The sequence below is a fragment of the Phascolarctos cinereus genome, unplaced genomic scaffold, assembly GCF_003287225.1.
Source record: "Phascolarctos cinereus isolate Bilbo 61053 unplaced genomic scaffold, phaCin_HiC Scaffold_5;HRSCAF=322, whole genome shotgun sequence".
Taxonomy (NCBI): Eukaryota; Metazoa; Chordata; class Mammalia; order Diprotodontia; family Phascolarctidae; genus Phascolarctos; species Phascolarctos cinereus.
In genome coordinates, this window is record NW_027555958.1 from 16,814,921 (window position 1) to 16,839,217 (window position 24,297).

The 24,297-nt window shown below is 43.2% G+C and overlaps 1 protein-coding gene and 1 long non-coding RNA gene across 2 annotated transcripts in view; one reads left to right on the forward strand and one right to left on the reverse strand.

Annotated features, from left to right (window-relative positions):
- ANKMY1 (ankyrin repeat and MYND domain containing 1) overlaps positions 1 to 24,297 on the forward strand; it is a 149,803-nt gene that overhangs the window by 9,830 nt on the left and 115,676 nt on the right. Inside the window, 2 exon segments of the mRNA XM_078154702.1 lie at positions 18,602 to 18,762; positions 18,765 to 18,787. Coding sequence (XP_078010828.1) covers positions 18,602 to 18,762; positions 18,765 to 18,787 — 184 coding nt within the window.
- LOC144457471 (uncharacterized) lies at positions 4,993 to 6,837 on the reverse strand. Its single transcript, XR_013486797.1, has 3 exons — positions 6,222 to 6,837; positions 5,661 to 5,986; positions 4,993 to 5,177 (listed from the first exon to the last, which is right to left on the reverse strand). It is a non-coding gene; the product is annotated as an uncharacterized LOC144457471 (long non-coding RNA).

The window sequence follows — 24,297 nt, forward strand, 5'->3', positions numbered from 1 at the left end:
CCAGGAGATAGAGGTCATTTGTCATTTCGCTCTCCGAGGATGCCGACTCCTGATGATTGGGATGTTAAAACTTCTCTCCCCGGGGGCAGTCAGCTGGGACTGACTACAGCTGAGGCTGAGGAGATGCCAAGCCAGGCCTGACTTGGAAACCACAGATGCTGAGATAGCACAAGAGGGAGGAGACTGCTGATGCCACCACAAATCCCTCGTCTGAAGGGCAGGCCCTTGCCAATCCAGGAATGATCCCATCCATTCGCTGGATCAGTAGCCATTTTACCTGGAGGCCTGCCATGGGAGCAGGGAGCATGGCAGAAGTTCATCATTGATTAGTTCTGTAATTAGAAAAATGAACTTCGGTCCAGATCACAATGAAAGGATCGATTGAATCTCTGATTTATGTGAAGGAGGGAAAAATCAAAGCAATAAATGGTGAAGTAGTCAGCACCATAGTTCTCACTAAAGAGTACATGACTACTCACAGTACAAACCACCCTCCTCTCCCTTGTGTAATTGGCCCAAGCTTCCTTCCAGAAAGCCTCCTCCAATTTCTCACGTCTCAGGCTTCTCTTTTGTGACCTTCATTCCCAGTAAGGCTGCCCTTGATTTTTTTTTTCCAGATCTAACTTCATCTGGATATGGATGCTAAAGGAGAGGTGGAAGAGGAGGAGAATGCAAATTGATTCTGCTGGGATTACAGGCAATGTTAGGGATGTATGGGGGGGAGGGGAGAGTATATTTTTCCATTAATCATGACGCTCAGTCCGTTCTGCCTACTCGTAAACCAGTCCAAGGAACAAATGCTACTAGTTGACTAGGCTGACCAGTTGACAAGCATTTATTAAGCCCCTACTATGTGCCAGGCATACTAACTGCTGGGCATCCAAAAAATGTTGAAAAACAATCCCTTCCCTCAAAGTGCTCACACTCTGATGGGGGAGACAATATGTAAAAGGTACACAGCAAATGGAAAGTAATCTGAAAGGAGAAGGCTCTAGCAGCTGGGGGGACAAAGGAAGGCCAAAATGGGGACTTTCTATTAGATTCTAGAAGTAATAGGGAGCCACTGGAATTCATTGGTGGGGAGGGGGTAGCATGAGCTACATGTTAGAAAAATCATCATGGCAGCTGAGGGAGACAAGTTCAAAATGTCTGAGGCTGGATTTGAACCCAGGTTTTCCTGACTCCATGCTCAACTCTTTATCCATGGTGCCACCAGTTGCTTCCATATGGACCCTGGACAGCATGGTCACTCCAGTGTCACTAACAAAATGGTTGCCATTTTGTTAGAGTTCTGGGTTGGGAAAATCTCTCTGCCACTCATCCTCTGCTGGTCATTTTTATAGGCCTTTAGAAGTCTTTCTAGTCTCTGTGGAACCACAGGATCTCAGAATTTAGAGGCGTAAGGGATTCCTTATCTAGTCCTCATTTTAAAGATAAGGAAACTGAGGCGCAGAGGTGAAGTTGACCTGCTGGAGTGAGTTTGAACCTCATCCCTTATCTTCCTCGGCAGGATCTTCAACACGAATGTGAATAGTCTCCTGCAATCTGGTTCATCCGCCGCTCCTGCCCCCAGGACCCATCGGATAACATGTTGAATCTCACCATTGCCTATAATTGTGCTGCCTCCATAATTCAGGCCTCTGAACTTTCCCTTCTGTGATCGTAACCTTCTGTTCTCCCATCTCTCTGCCTCGGTCCTTCTAAACCTGTTCACCCCCCCATGCTTCTAGTCTCTGTCACCTGGTACCAGTGTGATCCAGAGCACATCCTTTAGGCCTCAGTTGCCTCGTCTGTAAAATGAAGGGGAGGTCTAGCTGGCTCTGAGGGCCCTCCCAGCTCCAGCTCCATGATCCTTCCTCTGGTTTGGTGCCCAGCATCACTCCCTTCACTGCATGAAGCCTCACTCCCATTTTGTAGGAACCTCTCACATATGAGCCTCTTGCTTCCCCTTAGCACCATCCCTCCCCTAGATCCCAGTGGATTGCTCTGGAATGGTCCTCTATTTCTTTCTGCCTCTGTCAGCTGCCTTTCAGGGATCTTCCCCTCCTTTATTCTCTTGAGACCCCCAGACCTCCTCAATTCATGGACTCATAGGCTCGTAGATTTAGAGCTGGCAGGGACCTTGGAGACCACTGATCATAATCCCTTCAATTTATAGATGAGTCAACTGAGCCATGAAGAGAGTTAAATGACTTGCCCAGGGTCACACTGGTAGTGATGTATCAGACTTGGGATTGGAACCTAAGTCTTCCTGACTCCAGAAGAAACTGTGATTAACCTCTTGGCTGTATGTGCTCTGTATGCTGGAAGGAAGGAAGGAAAGGTGGTAGGGAGAAAAGAAGGAAAGAAGAAAGGAGGGACAAGGAAGGGAAGGAAGGAGGGAGGGAGGAAAGAAGGAAGGAAAGGCAGGGAGGAAAGAAAGAAGAAAAGGGAGGTAAGTTAGGAAAAAAGGAGAAAGGGAGGGAGGTAAAATGGAGAAAGGAAGGAAAGAGGGGAAGAAAGGTGTGAGGGGGAAAGGAAGCTCTAACTAATGCTTGCTATGGACCAGGCCCGGGTGCTAGGTGCTGGAGATATGAATACTAGCAGAAAAGACAGCCCCTGTTTTTCAGAAGTCCTGCAGGCATTTATTTCCTTGAGGGAGGGTGTATTATAGATATCCTGGGGGAAGTTTTGTCCCACTTTCTTAACTATCCCTTTCTGAAAGCTCTTTAGGGCTGGCTGAATGAATTGGTTCTTAACTGATCATCTTGGGAGGAAGCCCTGGTGGAGGCTCCAGCTAGTGGCATTAGAGAACTAACCTTGAGCAGTCAGGGTCCACCTGTGACCCTGAGGGGGCAATGGAGGCTGTGAGGATACGAATTGGGGTCAGGATTCCCCAGGGCTTATGTGGCTAAATGACATTGATGTTATCTTATCTGGAGATCCTTCCCCTCCGCTTCCCTGGGGGACACAGAATACATAACATGCTGTGCCCGGGCCCCCTCCCCCACCCCAATCATGGGTTACTGGATATGATTCTCTATGAAAGCTGCAGCATAACACTCAATCTTAACTCTGTGAAGACATTTCTGCAGGGATCAGAGATAATATGATCCAGGTACATTGCCTTCTGCTAATCTAACTTAATACAGGGCTGGAGCTTGGAGAAGCTGCAGGAATGGAGAGTTAATGGATGTCCATTAGTCCTACAGTCGTAAATATCAGATGTCTCGGGCGACCTTTAACACAGGCTGGATGGCAGTTAATTCGTGGTATTTCTCTGATAGGTGTCTGAAGTATGGAAATTCTGAGCTGGTGGTTAGAGAGAGAAATCCAAGGGTTTGATAACTGGCCTCTGGGAGGCAGAGCTGACATTCTGTTGGGGAAGTTTGGGAGCCTGACTTATATGTCAGAGTCTTAATTCTTATGCAGGCCGGGGGCCAAAGCACTCCAGTGTGCTGACCAGTCTGCGGCTTCTGTCCCCATTAGGTAGGGCAAAAGAGGGGAATGATTGCCCCATCACTCACACCCTGACACAGCTTTGTGCTTGATTAGGCAGGGTTGGGCCCTTAACACCCTTTAGCATTTCTGAGCATTATTTCCCAATGATTGCCTTTTGTACTGTGTCTTAAATCACCAGCTTCAACTGTGTGGTGAATGAGCATCTTCGGGCATCGGTGGAGCCCTGGGAAGCACCCGCTGGAGGTGGTGTTGGCTGTGTGGTTTATGGATGCGCTTCACAGTCTGACTGGGGCTGGTCCCAACCTGTAGCCTACCTTCTTTCTCCTGACCCTAATTCAGACAAGTGGGAGGGCTGTCCAAGATGGGCTGTCCAAAGCTGGTTGGAGAAGATTCTCCATGGGCCTCGTGGTTGGGCCCCACAAAGGGTGGAACGAGACATTTCCCCCTTCAGTGCCCCATCTCCCCTAGTGGCTGCCCTGCTGTTACCACTGTTCTCTTAATTGCCAAATTGGATGGCCCGAACTCAGTCCTCATCCTTGACTTCTCTACGGCATTTGACGCCATTAAGCCCTTGACCTCCTACTGGATAATAACTCTTCTTTGGGTTTTCATGACACTGCTTTCTCATAGTTCCCCTCCTGCCCATCTGAGAATTCCTCGTTGGTCTCCTTTGCTAGGTCACCACGTGTGTCTTGCCCCCAGTCATGGGAATCCTTCAGGGGGAGTTTAAACATTTAGGGCTATACTACGAGGGTGGAGCCTATGAAGGTTCCTGGGGGCAGGGGTGGCCTTAACTTGCCTTTCTAACAGCCTCAGGTTTGTTTCAATTCCCAGAAGAGCCTGTTAACCCTTAGGGTACTACTGTACAGCTGGAGGCCTGGGTAGATCTGTGGGGTGCATCTGGGACTCACCAAAAAGAGAAGAATACACTGCTGAGGGGGAATCTCCAAGACTCAAATGGATAAAATCTTCAACAGTGGAATATTAGCACCATAACCGGTCAGCTGAGAAGAAATTGAAGTAATGATAATATGAAAGAGAACTTTGTATGGGGCCTGAGAGGGAGGTGAGAGGCAGGGTGGATTATGGAGAAGAGGACTGCCTTTGGAGTCAGAAAGTCCTGGGTTCAAATCCACTTGTGGCAAATTCTGGCTCTGTGACCCTGGGCAAGTTACCTCACCTCTCAGTGTCCCAGGCAACTTTCTAAAACCATAAATTGCTGATTTTATTGCTCCTCAAGCCACAAAAGCACCATTCTAGGTGAGACATACAAAAAGCATAATCTGTGATCTCAGGGCCTGAAGACCCATTTCTCCTGGAGAGATCAAGAAAGACTTAATGGAAAAGTGACTTAAATTTAATTAAAATTAATTGGACCATTAAGAATGGGTCAGGTAGATGGCAAAGTGGATCGAGGGTTGGGCCGTGGATAAGAGTGCATAGAGTGGATAGAGTTCAAATTCAGCCTCAGACACTTACTAGCTGTGTGACCCTGGGCAAGTCATTTAAACCGGTCTACCTCAGTTTCCTCATTTGTCAAATGAGCCGGAGAAGGAAATGACAAACCACTCCAGTATCTCTGCGGAGATTTTATTCATGGATGAATAAAAAGAATGGGTCAGATTTCAATATCCACCAAAATGCTCCTCTGATGCCTCATTGTAGTGTGAAGGTGACCCCAGGGTTTCCTCCAAGGCTCTGCCAGAGAAATACTTGTTCTAGCAGGTCCTTCCAAGCTGAAAATGTTTTAAGTACAGGTTTAGTGACATATGTTTAATGACCGGTCTAGCTCAGTCTGGAGAGGCTCCTCAGTGAAGGGCTCACAAATTCATGGTGCTTAGTGACAGATGGAATCCGTTAGGTGTAGGTGACAAAAGGAGGTTATGCTAAGCGGACGCAATGCCATGAGCAGAGGTGTGGTGGGGGAAATGGTACAATCATATCATTGAAGTGGGAGATGTCTAAGCAGCAGTGGACTCTCCAGCTCTTAGCAGCTCATGAGAAACAGTTTTCAGTGTGAGCATTTTCACCTTAGAAATTGACAAATGGAACAAATCAGGGTTTGATTTGTTGACTGTCTAAGACTTAAGAAAGTGATGGAGAAAATGGTAAAAAAAAAAAGTACGTGCTAGTATGTCCTGCCTGCATTCCTCCCCTACCCCCACCCAAGAGCTTTTTGTTAAACATTTATCAGCATCCCCTTGTATGCTGATACTCACCATCAAGGGATGGTGAGTGAAAGGTCCAGTTTGGCCAGAGCACAGAGCAGTATCGAAACCTCCTTGAGAAGAAGTATGAGTTGTTTGGAAGAAAAATTCGGTCATGGGCCAAGTGCATGTGGAGTCCCATGATTGAGATGTGGGCAGCACATTTTGGGAAGGACAGTGATAAACTGGATAGGGTCCGGAGAAGAGAGCCAGGAAGGTGAGAGGATGGAAGGCCATCAGGCCTCGAAGGAGCTGGAGATGAGACTCGGAGGGTACACCTTTCCAGTCGTTGAAGGGCTTTCCCATGGAAGGAAGAGGCGGTTTGTTCCGTTTGCTTCCTGGAAGGCAGGAGGGGTAAACAGAATGGAGGCGGAGTTAGGCTAGGTAGAAGAGCTTCTGAAAGCTCATTATCTGAAGGGGAATGGCTGCCCCCGGAGGCAGTGGGTTCCCCCTCACAGTCACGCTGAAACTGGAGGTCCACTGATCAATCTGTTACTAGGGGATTCGCGTCCTAGGTCGAGGTTGGTGAGGTGGCCTCAACGTGTCTTTCAGGTTTGAGATTCTGTGACTTACCAAAGACCTACGATTAACAGCCTTAGTAAGCGCTTAATAAATGTTGATTGATTGATATTGACCTGGGACCAGTCACCCTCTTCACTGTCAAATGGAGAGTTTAGACTAGCTGGTCTCTGAGTTCCTTTCTGGCTGTATAAATCTATGAGCCTATCTGTGTCCACTGACCAGTCCCTTCCAGCCACAGAGGCCAGGAACTCCCTACCCGCCCCCACCAACGACAGCTGCAGCGCGGGGGTAGCAGCTAGGCAGCCCCTGTGAGGTCATAATCGGAGGTCTGGACGGCCCTTCTTCTGGTGGAGCGGCTTCGGGGGCCCCTGAACGCCCAGCCAGGAAAGAGGAGGAAGGGGCAGTCTTGGCCGCGTAGCAGGGTCTCTATGGAGACGCGGACGCTCTGACTTCATCCATCGCCTACGGGAGGGGGGGTGGAAGGATCGTGGCTCGGGTCTGGAGGGGTGGTCCGCCCGGCTCTGCTGTTTTTTCCCGCCCCACTCCCACTTGAACCTTGCACTCGGTCTCTGGAGCGCGGGGCCGCCGCCGGGCGATTCTGGGTTGTTGGACAGGGCACGTGCATGGTGCGTCACCTCCCGCCCTCACTGCGGCAGTGGTACAGCCCGTCCCGGGGCGTGGATTGCCCCGTGGGAGCTGGGAGTCTTCGCTGAGAGTCGCGGAGGGTGCGGGGCGCTGCGGAGGGTGCGGGGCGCTGCGGAGGGTGCGGGGCGCTGCGGAGGGAGGGGCGCTGCGGAGGGAGGGCGCACGACAGACTGGCGCACGGGCGGGTGGGTTGGGCGGAGGGGACGGCAGGCAGGTGGTCCTCGGCGGTCATCTTCCCCGAGGGGGCACGTCCAGCTCCGTGGGAGGAGAGCGGGTCTGAGTGAGATTCATTGATTCCCACGCGGGAAACAGCTTCGGAGGCGGCCCTGAGGTGCGCCAGCCGGGCTTGGGCAGGGGCAGGGGCGTGTGCGCTCGAGATCCCTCACTGTTGAGTCAGCTGTGGCTCACGAGTTACTGCTGAGGTGGCGACTGTGCTCAAGTCAGCGTCCGGTGGAGCGGAAAGTGCTTTTCTTTTTGGAGGGGGTAGGGGCAAGCCCCTCTGTGATTGTTAATCATTGGACGTAGATGCCATAAGAACAATCCGGGTGTGTTGGAAAGAGGAGGAGACTTGTTCTGGCTGGCCTAGGAGGGTAGAAAGAGCTCCTATCCGGAGTCGGAGGATCTGGATTCAAGTGCTGGCTTTGCTTCTTCCTCACTGGGTAACCTTGGACAAATCCCCTAACTTCCCTGGGTCTCAGTTTCCTCATCTGTCAAATGACTAGATGCTGTTGGACTAGGTGACCTCTGAGGCTCCTGCCGCCTCTTGAATTGTGTTCCTACTAAGCAGGAATGGAGGCCTGTTTGGTCTTGATGGATTTCTTCGTCTCTTTCTAAATATCAGAGCTGTGGGGGCAGCTAGGTGGCGCAGTGGATAGAGCACCGGCCTTGGATTCAGGAGGACCTGAGTTCAAATCCAGCCTCAGACACATAACACTAGCTGTGTGACCCTGGGCAAGTCACTTAACCCCATTGCCTATCCTAAAAAAATATATATATTAGAGCTGTGCACGAGGTCTTTGGGGGAGGCAGCGGCTTCTTTCTCAGAGGGCTTCTAGGGAAAGCAGGATGACCACTAGCCTCGTGGGTTGCAGAGGGGGCTCCTCTTTCAAGTTTGGGTTGGATCATATAAGGCCTCTGAGAATCTTTCCATCTTGGAGTTTACGGAATTTCCGATTTTATTCTTCATAGAAACAGTGTAATACCAGTTTATTAGCCTAACTATAGGGCCTGTTGGCCTTTTTTTTTTAATTGGAAATGACCACACAGTCTTTAATCACTTGTAAATGACATCACTAGGAGTTACAGAGTAACCCAGCTTCCCTAGTGTATGGATTCGACAGTTAAACAGGATGCCATAGTAACCAATCATATACAATTTCATTCAAACAGTGTCCTGGTCTATTAGATAAAGCTCTTGTTATTCCTGTGTTCCTTCCCTCGAAGGGAATTGGATGAAAGAGCACCTTGATTGGGGTCATGAAAGTTTTGGGGAAACTGAGCAGTACAAGCTGGTCCTTTGAGCAACAGGGATGTTTGTTTTGCTGTCTGCTTTTTCTCATTCAAGCTGTCTCGGTGACAAGCTAGGCATCCCAGGGGTGCTGATTGCTAGATTTCCTTCAAGTTCACTGAATGGTTCGTGTCCATTATGGGCTTTGTGAAAATAAGGAGCTTTGGAAGTGCACATCACTCACTAAGCAGAAGGCCTGGGAACCAAGGGTAGGGTTTGAAACCGGGGCTCCAGGTTAGAGGTTTTTTCCTGGGTGAATCTTAGCAATGACTCTATGTTTCTAAGGTGTCAGCCTCAGATTCCTGTATGAAGTCTGAGACCTCTCCACTTGTCCTTCTAGGTCAATTGAAGAAAAAGCTGCTAAAAGTGCTTTCGGAAACATGATGAATCCTGAGGTTTTTACCCAGGGGGATGTTAAGCCCCCAGAGCCAAGCTCTACCAAATCTGCTTATTCCAGAGAAGACAGGTCCATGGGCGATCTAAAATACTTCTCCAAAAGGTGTTGTATAACTTTGTTCCATGGCATCTTTTTTATGGAAGGGATGATGATTATGGGAGTTAAGCATGATCAGTGTGCATTTTTAAGATGTCGGTACGTGCTAGGCTCTTGGAACGAGCCTACAAAGGGTGAAGCTGTTTTCTGCTCTCTAGAAGCGTGCATTCTGATGGGAGAGATAGGTACTCTCGTTGGTTGTTGGGACATTTATTTGTGTTTGTATTTTTTATCTAGAACGCAGTAGGTACTTAATGAATGCTTATTGATTGATTGACAGGGCTTTCATATTCAGATTACCAACAGTCAAATCAAGGCTTATAGATGGTCCAAAAGCTGTGATTTTTAAACCCCCTCTCCTTTAACCTTATGAGATGATCTCTATCCTGTATATTTGTGTATACACACATACATATATCTTATCTGCCTCCCATTAGACTGTGAGCTCCTTGAGATTAGGAACTTTTGCCTTTCTTTTTGTCTCCCGTGCTTAGCACAGCGTCTGGCACGTAGTATGTGCTTTAATAAAGGCTTTTTGACTTGTTTTGGTGTGACTTTACCCTCCTTTCCAACCACTCTGTTGGCTGCCGCACCAGAAAGAGATGAGAGCCTTGTTGGACTAAGGGTGGTGGGGCATTGTGAATTTTTCTTTGCTTCATGAGCTGCTTTCATTAAAGAATTCATCTCCAAGTTGGCAGCCTTTTGGTGATGAGCCTCTATGTACTTAACTAGGTTGGTCCTTGAAAAATAGCCTTAATTTGTTAATGGGGCCTTCCTGGAAGCCTTTCCAGCATGTGGAGCCTGCCAGAAAAGTTCCTCTGATAAAGGTCTCATTTCCAAGATATGTAAAGAATTGATTAAAATTTATACGAATAAGAACCATTCTGTGGTTGATAAAAGAGCAAAAGATTGGATGGACGGTCTTTAAAGGAAGAAATCTAAGGTATCAACAGCCCTAAGAAAAAAATGTTTCAAATCCCTAACAATTAGAGAAATATAGATTAAAAAGTTTCATTCCTACCAGGTTGGCAAACCTGATAAAAGAAAGAATGGACAAATGTTGGAGGGTGATGGGAAGACAGATACATTTAATGAATTTTTGATGAAACTATGAATTAGTCCAGCTGTTCTGGAAAGAAAAGTCACTGAACTATGCATCCCCTGTGAACCAGGTCTACCACTCCTAGGCTCAGACTCCGAAGAGATCAGAGAAAAAGGGAAAGGACCTATAGATACAAAAGTATTTATAGCAGCTCTTTTTGTGATAGCAAAGGACTGGAAACTAAAGGAATGTCCATCAGTTACCCCCAGTTTGTGGCTGAACAAATTATTGCATATGAAACGTTATAGAATATTATTGTGCCGTGAGAAATGATGACAAGGATGGATTTGGGGGAAATCCAGAAGGTCTGTATGAAGTGATGCAGAGTGAAGGGAGGAGAACCAGGGGAACAGTATGTATGATAACAACACCATTGTAAACACAAACAGCTTTAACATCTTAAGAACTCTGCTCCGTGGAATGACCCGACCGCAGTTCTGGAGGATGGCTGATGAAGCGTGCTCTGTACCTCTGATAGAGTGGTGATGGATTCAGGTGCAGGTGGAAACACATAATTTGGGGTGTGGCCAATGAGGGGATTTGTTTTGCTTGACTATGCATATTTGTTACAAGGGTTTTCTTTTTCTTTTTACCTTTTTCATTTAAATGGGGGTCAGTGGGGAGGGTGGAGCCAAGAGGGCAGAGAGAAGCCGGGAAGTTGCCTGAGTTCTCTCCAGTCTCCCTTGGGAACAGTGTTAAATCAAACGTCTAAAAGAATTCCGGAACAACAGAATTCGCAAAAAGAGTAAAACAGTTTTCCCGCAAGATAATTTAGAAGGACTTCAGGAAAGGTTTCTCTCACTTGGATAAAAGGGGAACAGAGCCTATTGAACAGGTAGTGTCTGGACAAACCAGGGGGAGGCTCTTAGCTACAGCGCAGATCAGTGCCCGAGGCCCCAAGGTCCTGGCTCAGAAGGCCATGGGTACAGCAGGCCAGTTGTGAGGCCTCCAGCCCCAGTACAGGAGGCAAACTGCCAGCCCTAGAACCCAGGGCACCCTGCTAGCACAGTGGGCAAGCCACCAGCCCCAGAAGCCCCGGCACAGAAAGCTAGTGACCAGGCCCCCTGGCCCCTCAAGCAAGAAGCTTGGCACAATGCCCCCTGTACCCCAGAGCAGAGCTTAACTTTTAAAAATGAGCAAAAAAACCCGCAATAAAACCAAAAAAGAGACCATAGACCATGGAAAGCTACTTATGGTGACAGGAAAGAGGACAACAATGTCATATGTCTACATACAAAGCCTCAGAGGGGAATATGAATTGGCCTTAAGTCCCAAAAGTCTTCTTGGAAGAGCTCAAAAGGGATTTTAAAAATCAAGTAAGAGGTTAGAAGAAAAACTGGGAAAAGAAGTGAGAGGCATGCAAGAGAATTATGAAAAAAAAAAGAGTCAACAGCTTGGAAAAGAAAGCACAAAAATTGAGTGAAGAAAGCAGCTCCTTTTGGAAAAAAAATCCACTGAACAAAACAACTTTAAAAGTAGAATGGGCCAAGAGGAAAAGGAGGTATAAAAGCTAGCTGAAGAAAAGAATTCTTTACAAATTAGAATTGGGCAAATGGAGGCTAATGATTCTATGAGACATGAAGAACCAGTCAAACAAAATTTTAAAAAATGAAAAAATAGGAGAAAGTAAAATACCTTGTTGGAAAAACAACTGACCTGGAAAGTAGATCTAGGAGAGATAATTTAAGAATTATTGGTCTATCTGAAAGCCATAATTAAAAAAAGATCCCAGACAGCATCTTTCAAGAAATTATCAAGGAAAACTACCCTGATATCCTAGAACCAGAGGGCAAAAAATAGTCATTAAAAGAATCCATTGATCACTTCCTGAAATAGATCCCAAAATGAAAACTTCAAGGAATATTGTAACCAAATCCAGAGCTATTAGGTCAAGGAGAAAATACTGCAGGCAGCCAGAAAAGAAACAATTAAATATCAAGGAGCCACAGTCAGGATTACACAGGATTTAGCAGTTTCTACATTAAAAGAGTGGAGGGCTTGGAATATGATATTCAGGAAGGCAAAGGAGCTTGGATTACAAGCAACAATCAACTACCCAGCAAAATTGAGCATAATCTTCCAGGGTAAAAGATGGATATTCATTTAAATAAGGGACTTTCAAACTTTCTTCATGAGAAGAGCAGAGCTGAACAGAAATTTGATCTTCAAATACAAGACTCAAGAGAAACATAAAAAGACAAACGAAAAAAAAACCATGGTGTTCAGTGAAGTTAAACTGTTTACATCCTGACATGAGAAAATGGTACTTGTAACCCTTTTAAAAAAATAATTTATTTATTTTTAGTTTTCAACATTCACTTCCATAAGACTTTGAGTCTTAAATTTTCTCTCCCTCTCTCTCCTTCCTCCCCGAGATGGTGTGCAATCTGATATAAGTTCTACTTATACATTCATATTAAGCATATTTTCATATTACTCATGATGTAAAGAAGAATTAGAACTAATGGGAGGAACCACAAGAAAGAAGAAACAAAACAAAACAGCGAAACAAAAGGAGAGCAAATAGTATTCTTCATTTGCATTCAGACTCATTGTTCTTTCTCTGGATGCGGATAGCATTTTCCATCATGGGTCTTTTGGAGTTGTCTTAGATCCTTGCATTGCCGAGAAGAGCTAAGTCTATCAAAGTTACTGATCACACAATGTGGCTGCTACTGTATACAACATTCTCCTGGTTCTGCCCATTTCAGTTTGCATCAGTTTTTCCAGATTTTTCTGAAGTCAGACTGCTCATCATTTCTTATAGCACAATAGTGTTGCATTACATTCATATACCACAACTTGTTCAGCCATTCCCCAATTAGTGGGCATCCCTTCAGTTTCCAGTTCTTTGCTATCACAAGAAGAACTGCTATAAATATTTTTGTACGTGTGAGTCCTTTTCCCATTTGTCTGATCTCTTTGGGATACAGCCCTAGAAGTGCTGTTGCTGGGTCAAAGGGTATGCACAATTTTATAGCTCTTTGGGCATAATTCCAAATTGCTCTCCAGAATGGTTGGATCAGTTCACAACTCCACCAGCAATGTGTAGGGTTCCAATTTTACCACGTCTTCTCCAAAATTTATTGTTTTCCTGTTTTGTCATATTAGCCAGTCTGATAGGTATGAGGTGGTACCTTAGAGTCATTTTGATTTGCAGTTCTCTAATCAGGAGTGAGTTAGAGCATTTTTTTCATATGACTAGAGATGGCTTTAATTTCTTCTTCTGAAAACTTCCTGTTCATATCCTTTGACCATTTATCAATTGGGGAATGACTTGTATTCTTATAAATTTGACTCAGTTCTTTGTATATTTTAGAAATGAGGCCTTTATCAGAGACACTGGCTGTAAAAATTGCTTCTAAGCTTTGTGCTTTCTTTCCTTCTAATCTTGGTTGCATTGGCTTTGTGCAAAAACTTTTCAATTTGAATGTAATCAAAGTCATCCATTTTGCATTTCATAATGTCCTCTATCTCTTGTTTGGTCATAAATTCTTCCCTTCTCCATAGATCTGATAGGTAAACTATTCCTTGCTCTCCTAGTTTTCTTATAGTATCAGTCTTTATATCTAAATCATGTACTCATTTTGATTTTATCTTGGTATAAGGTATAAGATGTTAGTCAGTGCCTACTTTCTGCCATACTCTTTTCCCAATCTTCCCAGCAGTTTTTGTTAAATAGTGAGTTTTTATCCCACAAGCTGGGGTCTTTGGATTTATCAAATAGTAGATTAGGGGCAGCTAGGTGGCACAGTGAATAGAGCACTGGCCCTGGAGTCAGGAGGACCCGAGTTCAAATCCAGCCTCAGGCACAATACTCAATAGCTGTGTGACCCTGGGCAAGTCACTTAACCTCGATTGCCTTGCCAAAAAAAAAAATAATAAATAGTAGATTACTATAGTCATTGACTGTTGTGTCTTGTGTGCCTAACCTATTCCAGTGATCCACCCTCTATTTCTTAGCCAGTACCAAGTAGCTTTGATGATTGCTGCTTTATAATACAATTCAAGATTTGGTATAGCTAGGCCACCTTCCCTTGCATTTCTTTTTATTAGTTTCCTTGATATTCTGGACTTTTTGTTATTCTGGATGAATTTTGTTATTGTTTTTTCTAGCTCTATAAAATAATGTTTTGGTAGTTTGGTATGACACTGAATAACTAAATTAATTTAGGTAGGATTGTCATTTTTATTACATTAGCTCGGCCTACCCATGAACAACTGATATTTTCCCAATTATTTAGATCTGACTTTATGTGAAAAGTGTTTTGTAATTGTGGTGATATAGTTCCTGGTTTTCTTTTGGCTGGTAGACTCCCAAATATTTTTTAATGTCTACAGTAACTTTAAATGGAATTTCTCTTTCTATCTCTTGCCGTTTGGCTTTGTTAGTAATATATAGAAATGCCAGTGATTTATGTGGGCTTATTTTATATCCTGAAACCTTGCTAAATTTGTTTATTATTTCAAGTAATTTTTTACTTGATTTTCTAGGATTTTCCAAGTATACCATCATATCATCTGCAAAGAATGATAGCTTTGTTTCTTCTTTGCCTGTTCTAATTCCTTCAATTTCTTCTTCTTCTCTTATTGCTAAAGCTAACATTTCTAGTACAATATTGAATAATAGTAGTGATAATGGACATCCTTGTTTCACCTCCGATCTTATTGGAAATGCTTCTAGCTTATCCCGATTACATATAATGCTTGCTGATGGTTTTAGATAGATGCTACCTATCATTTTAAGGAAGACTCCATTTATTCCTATCCTCTGTAGTGTTTTTAATAGGAATGGGTGTTGTATTTTGTCAAAAGCTTTTTCTGCATCTAATGTGATGATCATATGATTTCTGTTAGTTTTGTTGTTGATATGGTCAATTATGCTGATAGTTGCCCCAATATTGATCCAGCCCTGCATTCCTGTTATAAATCCTACTTGGTTAAAGTGTATTATCCTCGAGATAAGTTGCTGTAATCTCTTTGCTAATATTTTATTTAAAATTTTTGCATCTATATTCATTAGGGAAGTTGGTCTATAATTTTCTTTCTGTTTTGGCTTTTCCTGGTTTAGGTATCAGCACTATATTTGTATCATAAAAAGAATTTGGTAGGACTCCTTCTTCAACTGTTTTCCCAAATAGTTTATATAGTATTGGAATTAGTTGTTCTTTAAATGTTTGATAGAATTCACTTGTAAATCCATCTATCTGGCTATGGAGATTTTTTCTTAGGGAGTTCATTGATGGCTTGTTCAATTTCTTTTTCCAAAATGGGGTTATTTAGGTATTTTATTTCCTCTTCCATTAATCTGGGCAACTTACATTTTTGTAAATATTCATCCATTTCACTAAGATTGTAAAATTTATTGGCATACAGTTGGGTAAAAAAGCTCCTAATTATTGTTTTGATTTCCTCTTCATTGGTGGTGAATTCACCCTTTTCGTTTTTGATGTTGGTAATTTGATTTTCTTCTTCCTTTTTTTAAAATCAGATTAACCAAAGGCTTATCTATTTTATTGGTTTTTTTTCCTATAAAACCAGCTCTTACTTCTTTATATGAGTTTAATAGTTTTCTTAATTTCAATTTTATTAATCTCTCCTTTGGTTTTCAGAATTTCTAGTTTAGTTTTTAATTGGGGATTTTTAGTTTGTTCTTTTTCTAGATTTTTTAGTTGTATGCCTAATTCACTGATCACTTCTTTAAAACTTACCCTAAGGACCACTTTCATTGAATTCCATAAGTTTTGGTATGTTGTCTCATTATTATCATTCTCTTGGATGAAGTTATTGATTGTTTCTATGATTTGTTCTTTAGGAATTGATTATTTAGTTTCCAATTAATTTTTAGTCTGTCTTTCCATGGCCCTTATTACATGTAATTTTTATTGCATAATGATCTGAAAATGATGCATTTAATATTTCTGTCTTTCTGCATTGTATGGTGAGGTTTTTATGCCCTAGTGTGCGGTCAATTTTTGTGTAGGTGCCATGTACCACTGAGAAAAAGGTATTTTCCTTTCTGTCCCCATTCAGATTTCTCCAGAGGTCAACCATATCTAACTTTTCTAAAATTCTATTTATCAATTTAACTTCTTTCTTCTTTATTTTGTGGTAAGATTTATCTAGTTCTGAGAGGGGGAGGTTGAAGTCCCCTACTAGTATAGTATTGCTGTCTATTTCTTCTTGTAACTCCCTTAACTTCTTCTCCAAGAATTTGGATGCTATACAACTTGGTGCATGTATGTTTAGTAATGATGTTGCTTCATTGTCCATGCTACGTTTTTAGCAGCATGTAGTTTCATTCCTTATCTCTTTTAATTAGATTTATATTTGCTTTTGCTCTGAGATCAGGATTGCTATACCTGCTTTTTTTTTATTTCAGCTGAAACAATATATCTGCTCCAGCTTTTTACCTTTACTCTGTGTAAAATGTGTTTCTTATAAACATATTGTGGGATTATGGTTCTTAATCCACCTTCATCCCAGTCACATTTGCAGTTATGATTACTGTCTGTGTCTTTCTCTCTATCCTATTTCCCCCTCCCCTATTTATGCCTCTCTCTCCTCTCTCCCCCTTACCTTCCTCACTAGAGTTTTACTTTTGACCACTGCCTCCCTCAGTCTGTCCTCCCTTCTATTAGCCTCCTCCCTTTTTTTCCCCTTTCCCCTCCTACTTCCTATAGGGTAAGTTAGCTTTCTATACCCGACTGATGATATTATTCCATCTTTGAACCAAATGAGTAAGGTTCTGACTATATATACCCCTTTTAAATGTCATAATAACAGTACAGTTCCCAAGAGTTACAAGTGTCGTCTTCTCTTGTAGGGATGTAAACAGTTTGCCCTTATTAATAACATCTTGTTGTTTTTTTCTTTCTTGTTTATCTTTTTATGCCTCTCTTGAGTTTTGTATTTGAAGATCAAGTTTTCTTGAGCTGTGGTCTTTTCATCAGGAAAGTTTGGAAGTCCCCATTTCATTGAATGGCCATCTCCTTCCATGAAAGATGATGCTCAATTTCACTGGGTAGTTGACCTTGGTTGTAATCCAAGCTTCTTTGCCTCACCGAATATTATATTTCACGCCCTCTGACCTTTTCATGTAGAAGCTGCAAGGTCTTGTGTAATCCTGATTGTGGTTACATGACATTTGAATTGTTTTCTTTCTGGCTGCTTGCAATATTTTCTCTTTGACCTGGTAATTTTGGAATTTGGCTACAATATTCCTTGGCATTTTCAATTTGGGGTCTCTTTCAGGAGGTGATCGGTGGATTCTTTCTATGGCTATTTTACCCTCTGGTTCTAATACCTCAGGGCAGTTTTCCTTGATGATTTCCTGAAAGATGCTGTCCAGGCTCTTTTTTTTTTCCATCATCTCTCCTGGATCTGTTTTCCAGGTCAGTTGTTTTGCCAATGAGGTATTTTACATTTTCTTCTATTTTTTGATTTCTTTTGTTTCTGTTTGATTGATTCTTGATCTCTCAGAGTCATTAGCTTCCACTTGCTCCATTCTGATTTTTAATATTTTTGGGGAAAAAGCAGTTATTTCTGTTCTCTTCCTCAGCTGCCAAGTGTCTCCTTTCCCCAAACTATTTTGTGATTACTTTGTTTAAATTTTACATTTATTGATATGGGTACATGTTGTGTCCAATAGGATATAAGCTCTTTGAAGACAGGGTCTATTTTGTCTTCATCTCTTTGTTTCTAGTACCTAGCTGCGGTGCCTGGGCAGCTGGCTGGTACAGTGGATAGGCTTCTGGGCCTCCGACATTTACTAGCTGTGTGACCCTGGGCAAGTCACTTCACTATGTTTACCTCAGTTTCCTCATCTGTAAAATGAGCCAGAGGAGGAAATGGTAAAGCACACCAGTAGAAAACCCTAAATGGGGGCCACAAAGAGTCAGACACAACTGAAATGACTGAACAGCTACGGAGCTTAGTGCCTGGCACATAGTAATACTTGTGTGATAAGTGAATGAATAGAAAATGTAGGTCAAGGCTTGGAGGAACACTGAGAGCCTGTGGTTCTGGAATACCCCAGTGATGTTAGCCATTTTTTAGGTAGTGCTGTGTCGGTGCAGCTTGCTTAGATCTTCTAGACTTCTCTTGAAACTTTCTTCAGTAATGGCTTTTTTGCCCCCAGAGATCATTAGTTTTCTCTTAAGTGCTATCTTCATAGGCAAAGATGGTTCGATGAATTTATGGAGAGGATATTTCATTTCTAACGCTGTTCCAGGTCCTTTGGAGTATGCAAAAGAATTAGGGGGCACCAACTTGGCCGAGAAGAATTTTTCTGTCTGTAAAGTTCACTGGTGTGTATCTTGTCTGCTACCTTGTCTCATTAGGACCATTCTAAGCCAGCCCAGACTAAGTTGGTTTATAGGCTATCTTGGGAGGATCTCAGGCCATCTTGGCTGACTCTGATTTTATAGACAAGGAAACCAAGGCCCAAGAGGGATTTGAGCCCAGGTCCTTTGATGCCTGGGCTCGTTCTGCTGTACCATCCTGCCTCCGTGATGAAAGAATGAGTTAGAAACATTGTTTTTGGTGTCCACTGAATTGGATTTTATTGTCCAACCAAGGTCTAAATAATATATACTATGTAGTGTCACTTGGTGGGGAATGCTGGGAAGTCACTGTCTGGCTTTGGGTTTCACTCTGACAACCTTTCCCGATTGTCATCCCAGGGACGTCATTACAACAGACGAGGAAGGTGATGAGAGGGAGTCACTGGGACTGCCCGAGCCAGAGCTGCAGGACTATATTGAGCGGGTTTATGGCGTGCAGGAATGGCCCGATGGTTGCGTATACAAGGGGGAATTTGGGCTTAACATGAAACTTGGATTTGGATATTCGAATGGAGCAATGGTGAGGTAAATTATTCAAGTCAAGTCATTTGTGCTTATTTTGTGCCATTGGTAGACTGAGAGCTCGCTTCCCATATATTGCCAGTGATGGGTTTCTCCATACAGTTTCAGGGAATGTTGGTACTCATTGGTACCAACAAATAGGAAATAATTGTATTTATTGGAGAAGCAAGATACACCTTGTCGTCAGGCAGGCCCTTTGCTTTTCGTTATGTTTATTGATCTGATGGGTGCGAGGTGATAACCTCAGACTTGTCTTACTTTGCATTACTTTGATTATCAGATTAGACATTTTTTCAAGTGACTACTGACAGCTTGCCTTCTTTTGAAAATTTCCCGTTTGCATCTTTTGACTATTTCTTCTTTGGGACTTGGGAGTTGCCTTAGCACATTTTCAAACATTTCTTTGTATACTTTGGAGCTAGAGCTTTCTGTCCGTTATCACCATAAATATTTTCCCTTTTGATTCTTTTGTTGTATAGACTTTTTGTTTTATTTAATCAAGCACATCTGTTTTCTCCTTACTTTCTTCTGCTTCTGTAATAGATAAAAGTTGTCCTCCTCCCCCTGTTGAGATGCATTATTCTAATTTTTTCCACCCTTAAAATTATTTATTTTTTAAATGTGTGTTTATCACCTGGCTAGAATTCCCTGGGATATGTGGTGTGAGATAACAGGTTGAAGTCTTAAGTCCTGTCATATTACTTACCTATTCTCTCAAGTATATTTGTTAAGTAAGAAATCTTTTCCCCGATTTAATTTTTTGAAGATTTACTAGTCAGCTTTTGCGTGCATCTGGTTGTGTGTTTGTCATCTTTGTTCTTTCTCGCTGATCTGCGTTTGCTGAGCATCAGATAGTTTTGACTATAACTGCTCTGAAATCTGTTCTAAGGCCTGGGAAAGCAAATCTAATCCATCCACCATTTTAAGTGGGTTTTTTATATCCTTGACCATTGTTTTTCTACTTAATTATCATTATTTTTTAAAAATAGGTTTGTATTGACTCAAATATGTAAATGTTGAGCTTACAATGTTATTGTTATTATTTTTACTATAGAGATCAACCTATCCATGAACACTCAGTTCAATTATCCCAGCTTTTATTTTTTTCTGCCATTATAAACTTTATAGTTGTCCTTATCACGTGTATGTCTAGGTAAAGTGAATTCCCAATATTTTAAGGTGTATGCTGTTCCAATGGGGATTTCATAGAGTCATAGAGACCTCAGAAGGCATCTCCTTGAATCCCTCCATTTTACAGGTAGAAAGGATGAGGCCCACAGAGATGAAGTTGTGTGTCCAAGGTCACCTAGATCATTGGATCCTGGATGTAGAGCTGGAAGGGACCACAGCCTCCTCAGTTTACAGATGAAGGAACGGAGGCTCAAGAGTCTTAAGCGACTAGCCCAAGGTCATTAGCATCAGAGGCAGGATTCGATTCTAGGTCCTGTGACACCAGAGCTAGGGCCCTTTCTACTGAGAGGAAGCATGCTGTTGTGATAAGGGGGCTCTGGACCTGGAGTCAGGAAGATCTGGGTTCAGATCTTGTCTTAGAAGCTTACTAGTTGTGTGGTCCTGGTCAAATCACATAACCTCTCTGTGCCTCAGTTTCTTCATCTGTAAAACCATGGGCTTGCAAGAATCTCGAAAGGAATAATGAAATAAAAATGTGGGAAGGGAAGGGGCTGAGAAGTACTAGATCTCAAATTATACTTTGTTGTTTGATTATTTTAGTCATGTCTGATTCTTTGTGACCCCATTTGGGGTTTCCTTGACAAAGATACTGGAGTGGTTTGCCATTTCCTTCTCTAACTCATTTTATAGATGAGGAACTGAGGCAGATGGGGTTAAGTGACTTGCCCAGGGTCGTACAGCTAGAAAATGTCTGAGGCTGGATTTGAACTTAGGAAGATGAATCTTTCTGACTTCAGGCCTGGCACTTTGCGCACCATGGCGTCCCCTAGCGACCCCAAACTATACTACAAAGCAGTGCAAAACAGTAATCATCAAAATGATTTGGTACTAGGTAAGAAATAGAGAGTTGATCCGTGGAATAGATTAGATGCTCAACAGCGGGAGCGAATGACCACAATAGAATAGTGTTTGATAAAGCTCACGATAATAACTGCTGGGGTAAAAACTCACTATTTGACACAGACTTCTGGGCAAAGTGGAAAGCTGTCTGGCAGAAATTAGGCATAGACCAACATCAGATTCTGTCAACCCAGATAAGCTTCAAACGGATGCACAATCTGGACTTCAGGTTGATCTAAATTAGAGGAAGAAGAGGGAAATTGCCTTTTGCATCTATGGATGGGACAGAGTTCATGACCAAAGAAGAGAAAATGGACAATTTTATAAAATTACAATGTTTTTGCACAAAAGCCCCCAACGCAGCTAAAATGAGAAGGGAAACAGGTAACTGGGGGAATGTCTTTGCAGCAAATTTCTCTGACCAACGTCTACTGTCCAAGATATATACAGAACTGATTCAGATATATACAATGAATTCTGACAAATGATTAGAGATACGAATAGGTAATTTTCAGAGGAAGAAATTCACACTATCAATGTCCATTTGAAAAAAATGCACCAAACCACTAATAAGTACAGAAATGCAAATTCAAGCAACTGTGAGGTCCACCTCACACCCATTACATTGGCAAATTTGGCAAAAAGGAAAATGACAAGTGTTGGAGGGGCTGAGGGAAAAGACATGTTGATGTACTGTTGGTGGAGCTGTAAACTGGTCCAGTCATTCTGGAAAGCAGTTTGAAACTGTGTCTGACAAATCCTTAATCTGTGCAGTCCCTTTGAGCCACCAGTCAGAGAGCTAGGGCTATACACAAAAGAGATCAAAGAAAGAAGAAAAGGACTCACATATACCAGAATATTTATAGCAGTTCTTTTTGTGGTAGCAAAGAACTGAAGGTGCCCATTGATTGGGGAGGGGCTGAACAAATTATGGGATGTGGTATGTGAATATATAACAGAATGGTGGTGGGGTAACAAATGGCAAAAGGGACTGTTTCAGAGCAAACTGGGAAGACCCATATCAACTGATGAAGAGTGAAGCGAGGAGAACCCAGAGAACGATGCACAAAGTAACAGTATTGAAACGACCAACAACCTTGACTGTCGTAAGAACTCACATCAATGCAATGACCAGCCACAGTTCCAGAGGTTCAATGGTGAAGCACGCTACCCACCTCCTAGTAGAGAGGCAAAGGAGTCTGGGTACAGAATGAGCCATATTTTTTGGGTATGGCCAATGGAGGAATTTGTTTTCCTTAACGATGCACATTTGTTGCCAAAGCTTTCATTTTCTCTTTGCTTTTCTCTTTTTTGTCCTCCTCTTCCACCATTTGGGGGAGGGGAGAGGATGGGATGGAGATAAAATAGGTTTTTTTCAATTGAATGGGGTTGGATTTGATATCCTCTTAAGGTCCTGTCTATCTCTAAATTCATGACCCTGTAGTCCTGTGGCCAAGGTCACAAAGGAGAGGGTAGCCAGTGGCTTCAGTGTCCATTACAATGTCTTTTGCTATCTGGGAAACCAGTTGTATAGAGGAATCATGCTCAAAAATTGGTCCACCACATATGTGACCAATTGGAGAGTCCTTTGGGTTGATAAGCTTAGCATTTACAATGGAAATGATCTATAGGAGTGTTTTAAGCCTCTTAGCACTCCTAGACAGTATTAATTTAATCAGATAATCAGGGTGAATTACTTTAATCAGATAATCAGATAAATTCCTCTCCAGAGAGTGGCAACAGTCAAGGAATGGTAGAGTTGATTGGAAAGTCAGTGAAGACGGAAGAGTAATGTTGGACTGTAGTCCGAGGAGCTTGGATGAAAGGTGAAGATTTTGTATAGCTGAGAAGGCAGCGTGATGGTGTTTGTGCCTGGGTGTAGGGGAAGTCAGAGACTTCTGGAAAGAGGATGGCAGGGGACCAAAGACAGAGCTCTTGGGCCCCAGTGCCTGAGGCGGTCAGCCATACCCCTGTTAGTCATTAGGTCTGGCTTTTGGTGGGAGCACGTTAGTTCACAGGTGAGTGTGTTAAGATTCAGGATTATCTTGGTAGGAAACAAATCTCAGTTTCTCCAGGCTGGGCTAGGCCTCTTGAGGTCAGTCTCTTATTGCCTTCAATAAGAGAAGGTGGAGGAGGCAAAGGAAAGAGGAACCTCTTCTCTCTTTTCCCTTCCTCACGCTTTGTGTGAAGGGAGTCAGTCAGGAGTCAGTAAACATTTATTAAGCACCTCCTGTGTGCTGGGCATGGTGATGGTTCAGTGGCAGAAAGAACAGAGTGTCTTGGAAGTCAGAGGACCTGAGTTCATGTTCTGTCTCTCATATTTAATACTTTTGTGACTTTAGGCAAGTGACTTAAGTAATACAGGACTCAGCTTCTTCACCTGTAAAAGGAGGGACTTCTGTCTCCAGAGCTATGATTCTGTGATCCATTGCTCCTGGATGCCGGGTGTCTGCTGTTTGTGAAAATGAAGATGTCTGCTACACTCATAGCATGATGTAATCAATTCACACCCATAGCCATCTTATCCTTCACTCACTATGTCACGTGATGTTCAGGCTGTGAACTGAGATGCTGTGTCTTGAGAGAGGGCTCCTTAAAAATACAGCCATGGGAAAGGCAAGAAAAGGCCGCTAAATGTGCTTAGGAACCCATGGGCACTCTCCAGGAACTGAGGCAGCTGCTGTCTCTTGGATGGAAAAGCACAAAAGTGAAGGACTTTGGACTGGTCCCCCCTTTACTCCCCCAGCCCATGCATTCAGGCCTTTGGTTTGCTTGACCCCTGGCGGTGGCCGCCTCGATGGCTGATTAGCGTCCAGGTGGCCTTCGTCAGTCTTTTTGTCCTGTTGTCACCCACTTATGCAGTGACGGCCCCACACTGTGGTTCTGTGATGGCGGCAGTCTTGGAGAGGCTTCATCTTTGGTTCAGCAGGTCCACCCTGGTTGGCTAATAGGGTCCCATTCAAGAGTGTGTGGGTAAAATGTCCAACAGTCAGGGCTCTCTCTCTCTCTCTCTCCCCCCCCACACACACACGCTATCTCTCTATCTCTTGTCTCTCCCTCCTCTCCCTCCCCCCTTTCTGTCTCTTGTCTCTCTCTCTCTCTCCCCTCTCTTTCTCTCTCCCCCCTTCTCTCTCTCTCTCTCTCTCTCTCTCTCTCTTTCTTTCGTATACACACACATACTATCTCAGTCTCTGTCTGTCTGTCTGTCTCTCTCCCTCCTCTCCCTCCCCCCTTTCTGTCTCTTGTCTCTCTCTCTCTCTGTCTCTCTCCTCCCTCCTCACTGTCTCAGAATACGCAGGGCATACTTTTAAGTTTAATCTTCATTATTGATGTTTTCTTCACTTTTCTTAAGTCTAGACAACCAACAGACAATCAATGAAGCTCTGGTCTGAAAGATTTCCGAGGTGCAAATGCTCGCCCTGAAAATGGAGCCATTTTGCTCTCCAGAGCTGCCTCCAGCACTCGCCTGGCTCCCATTGCCC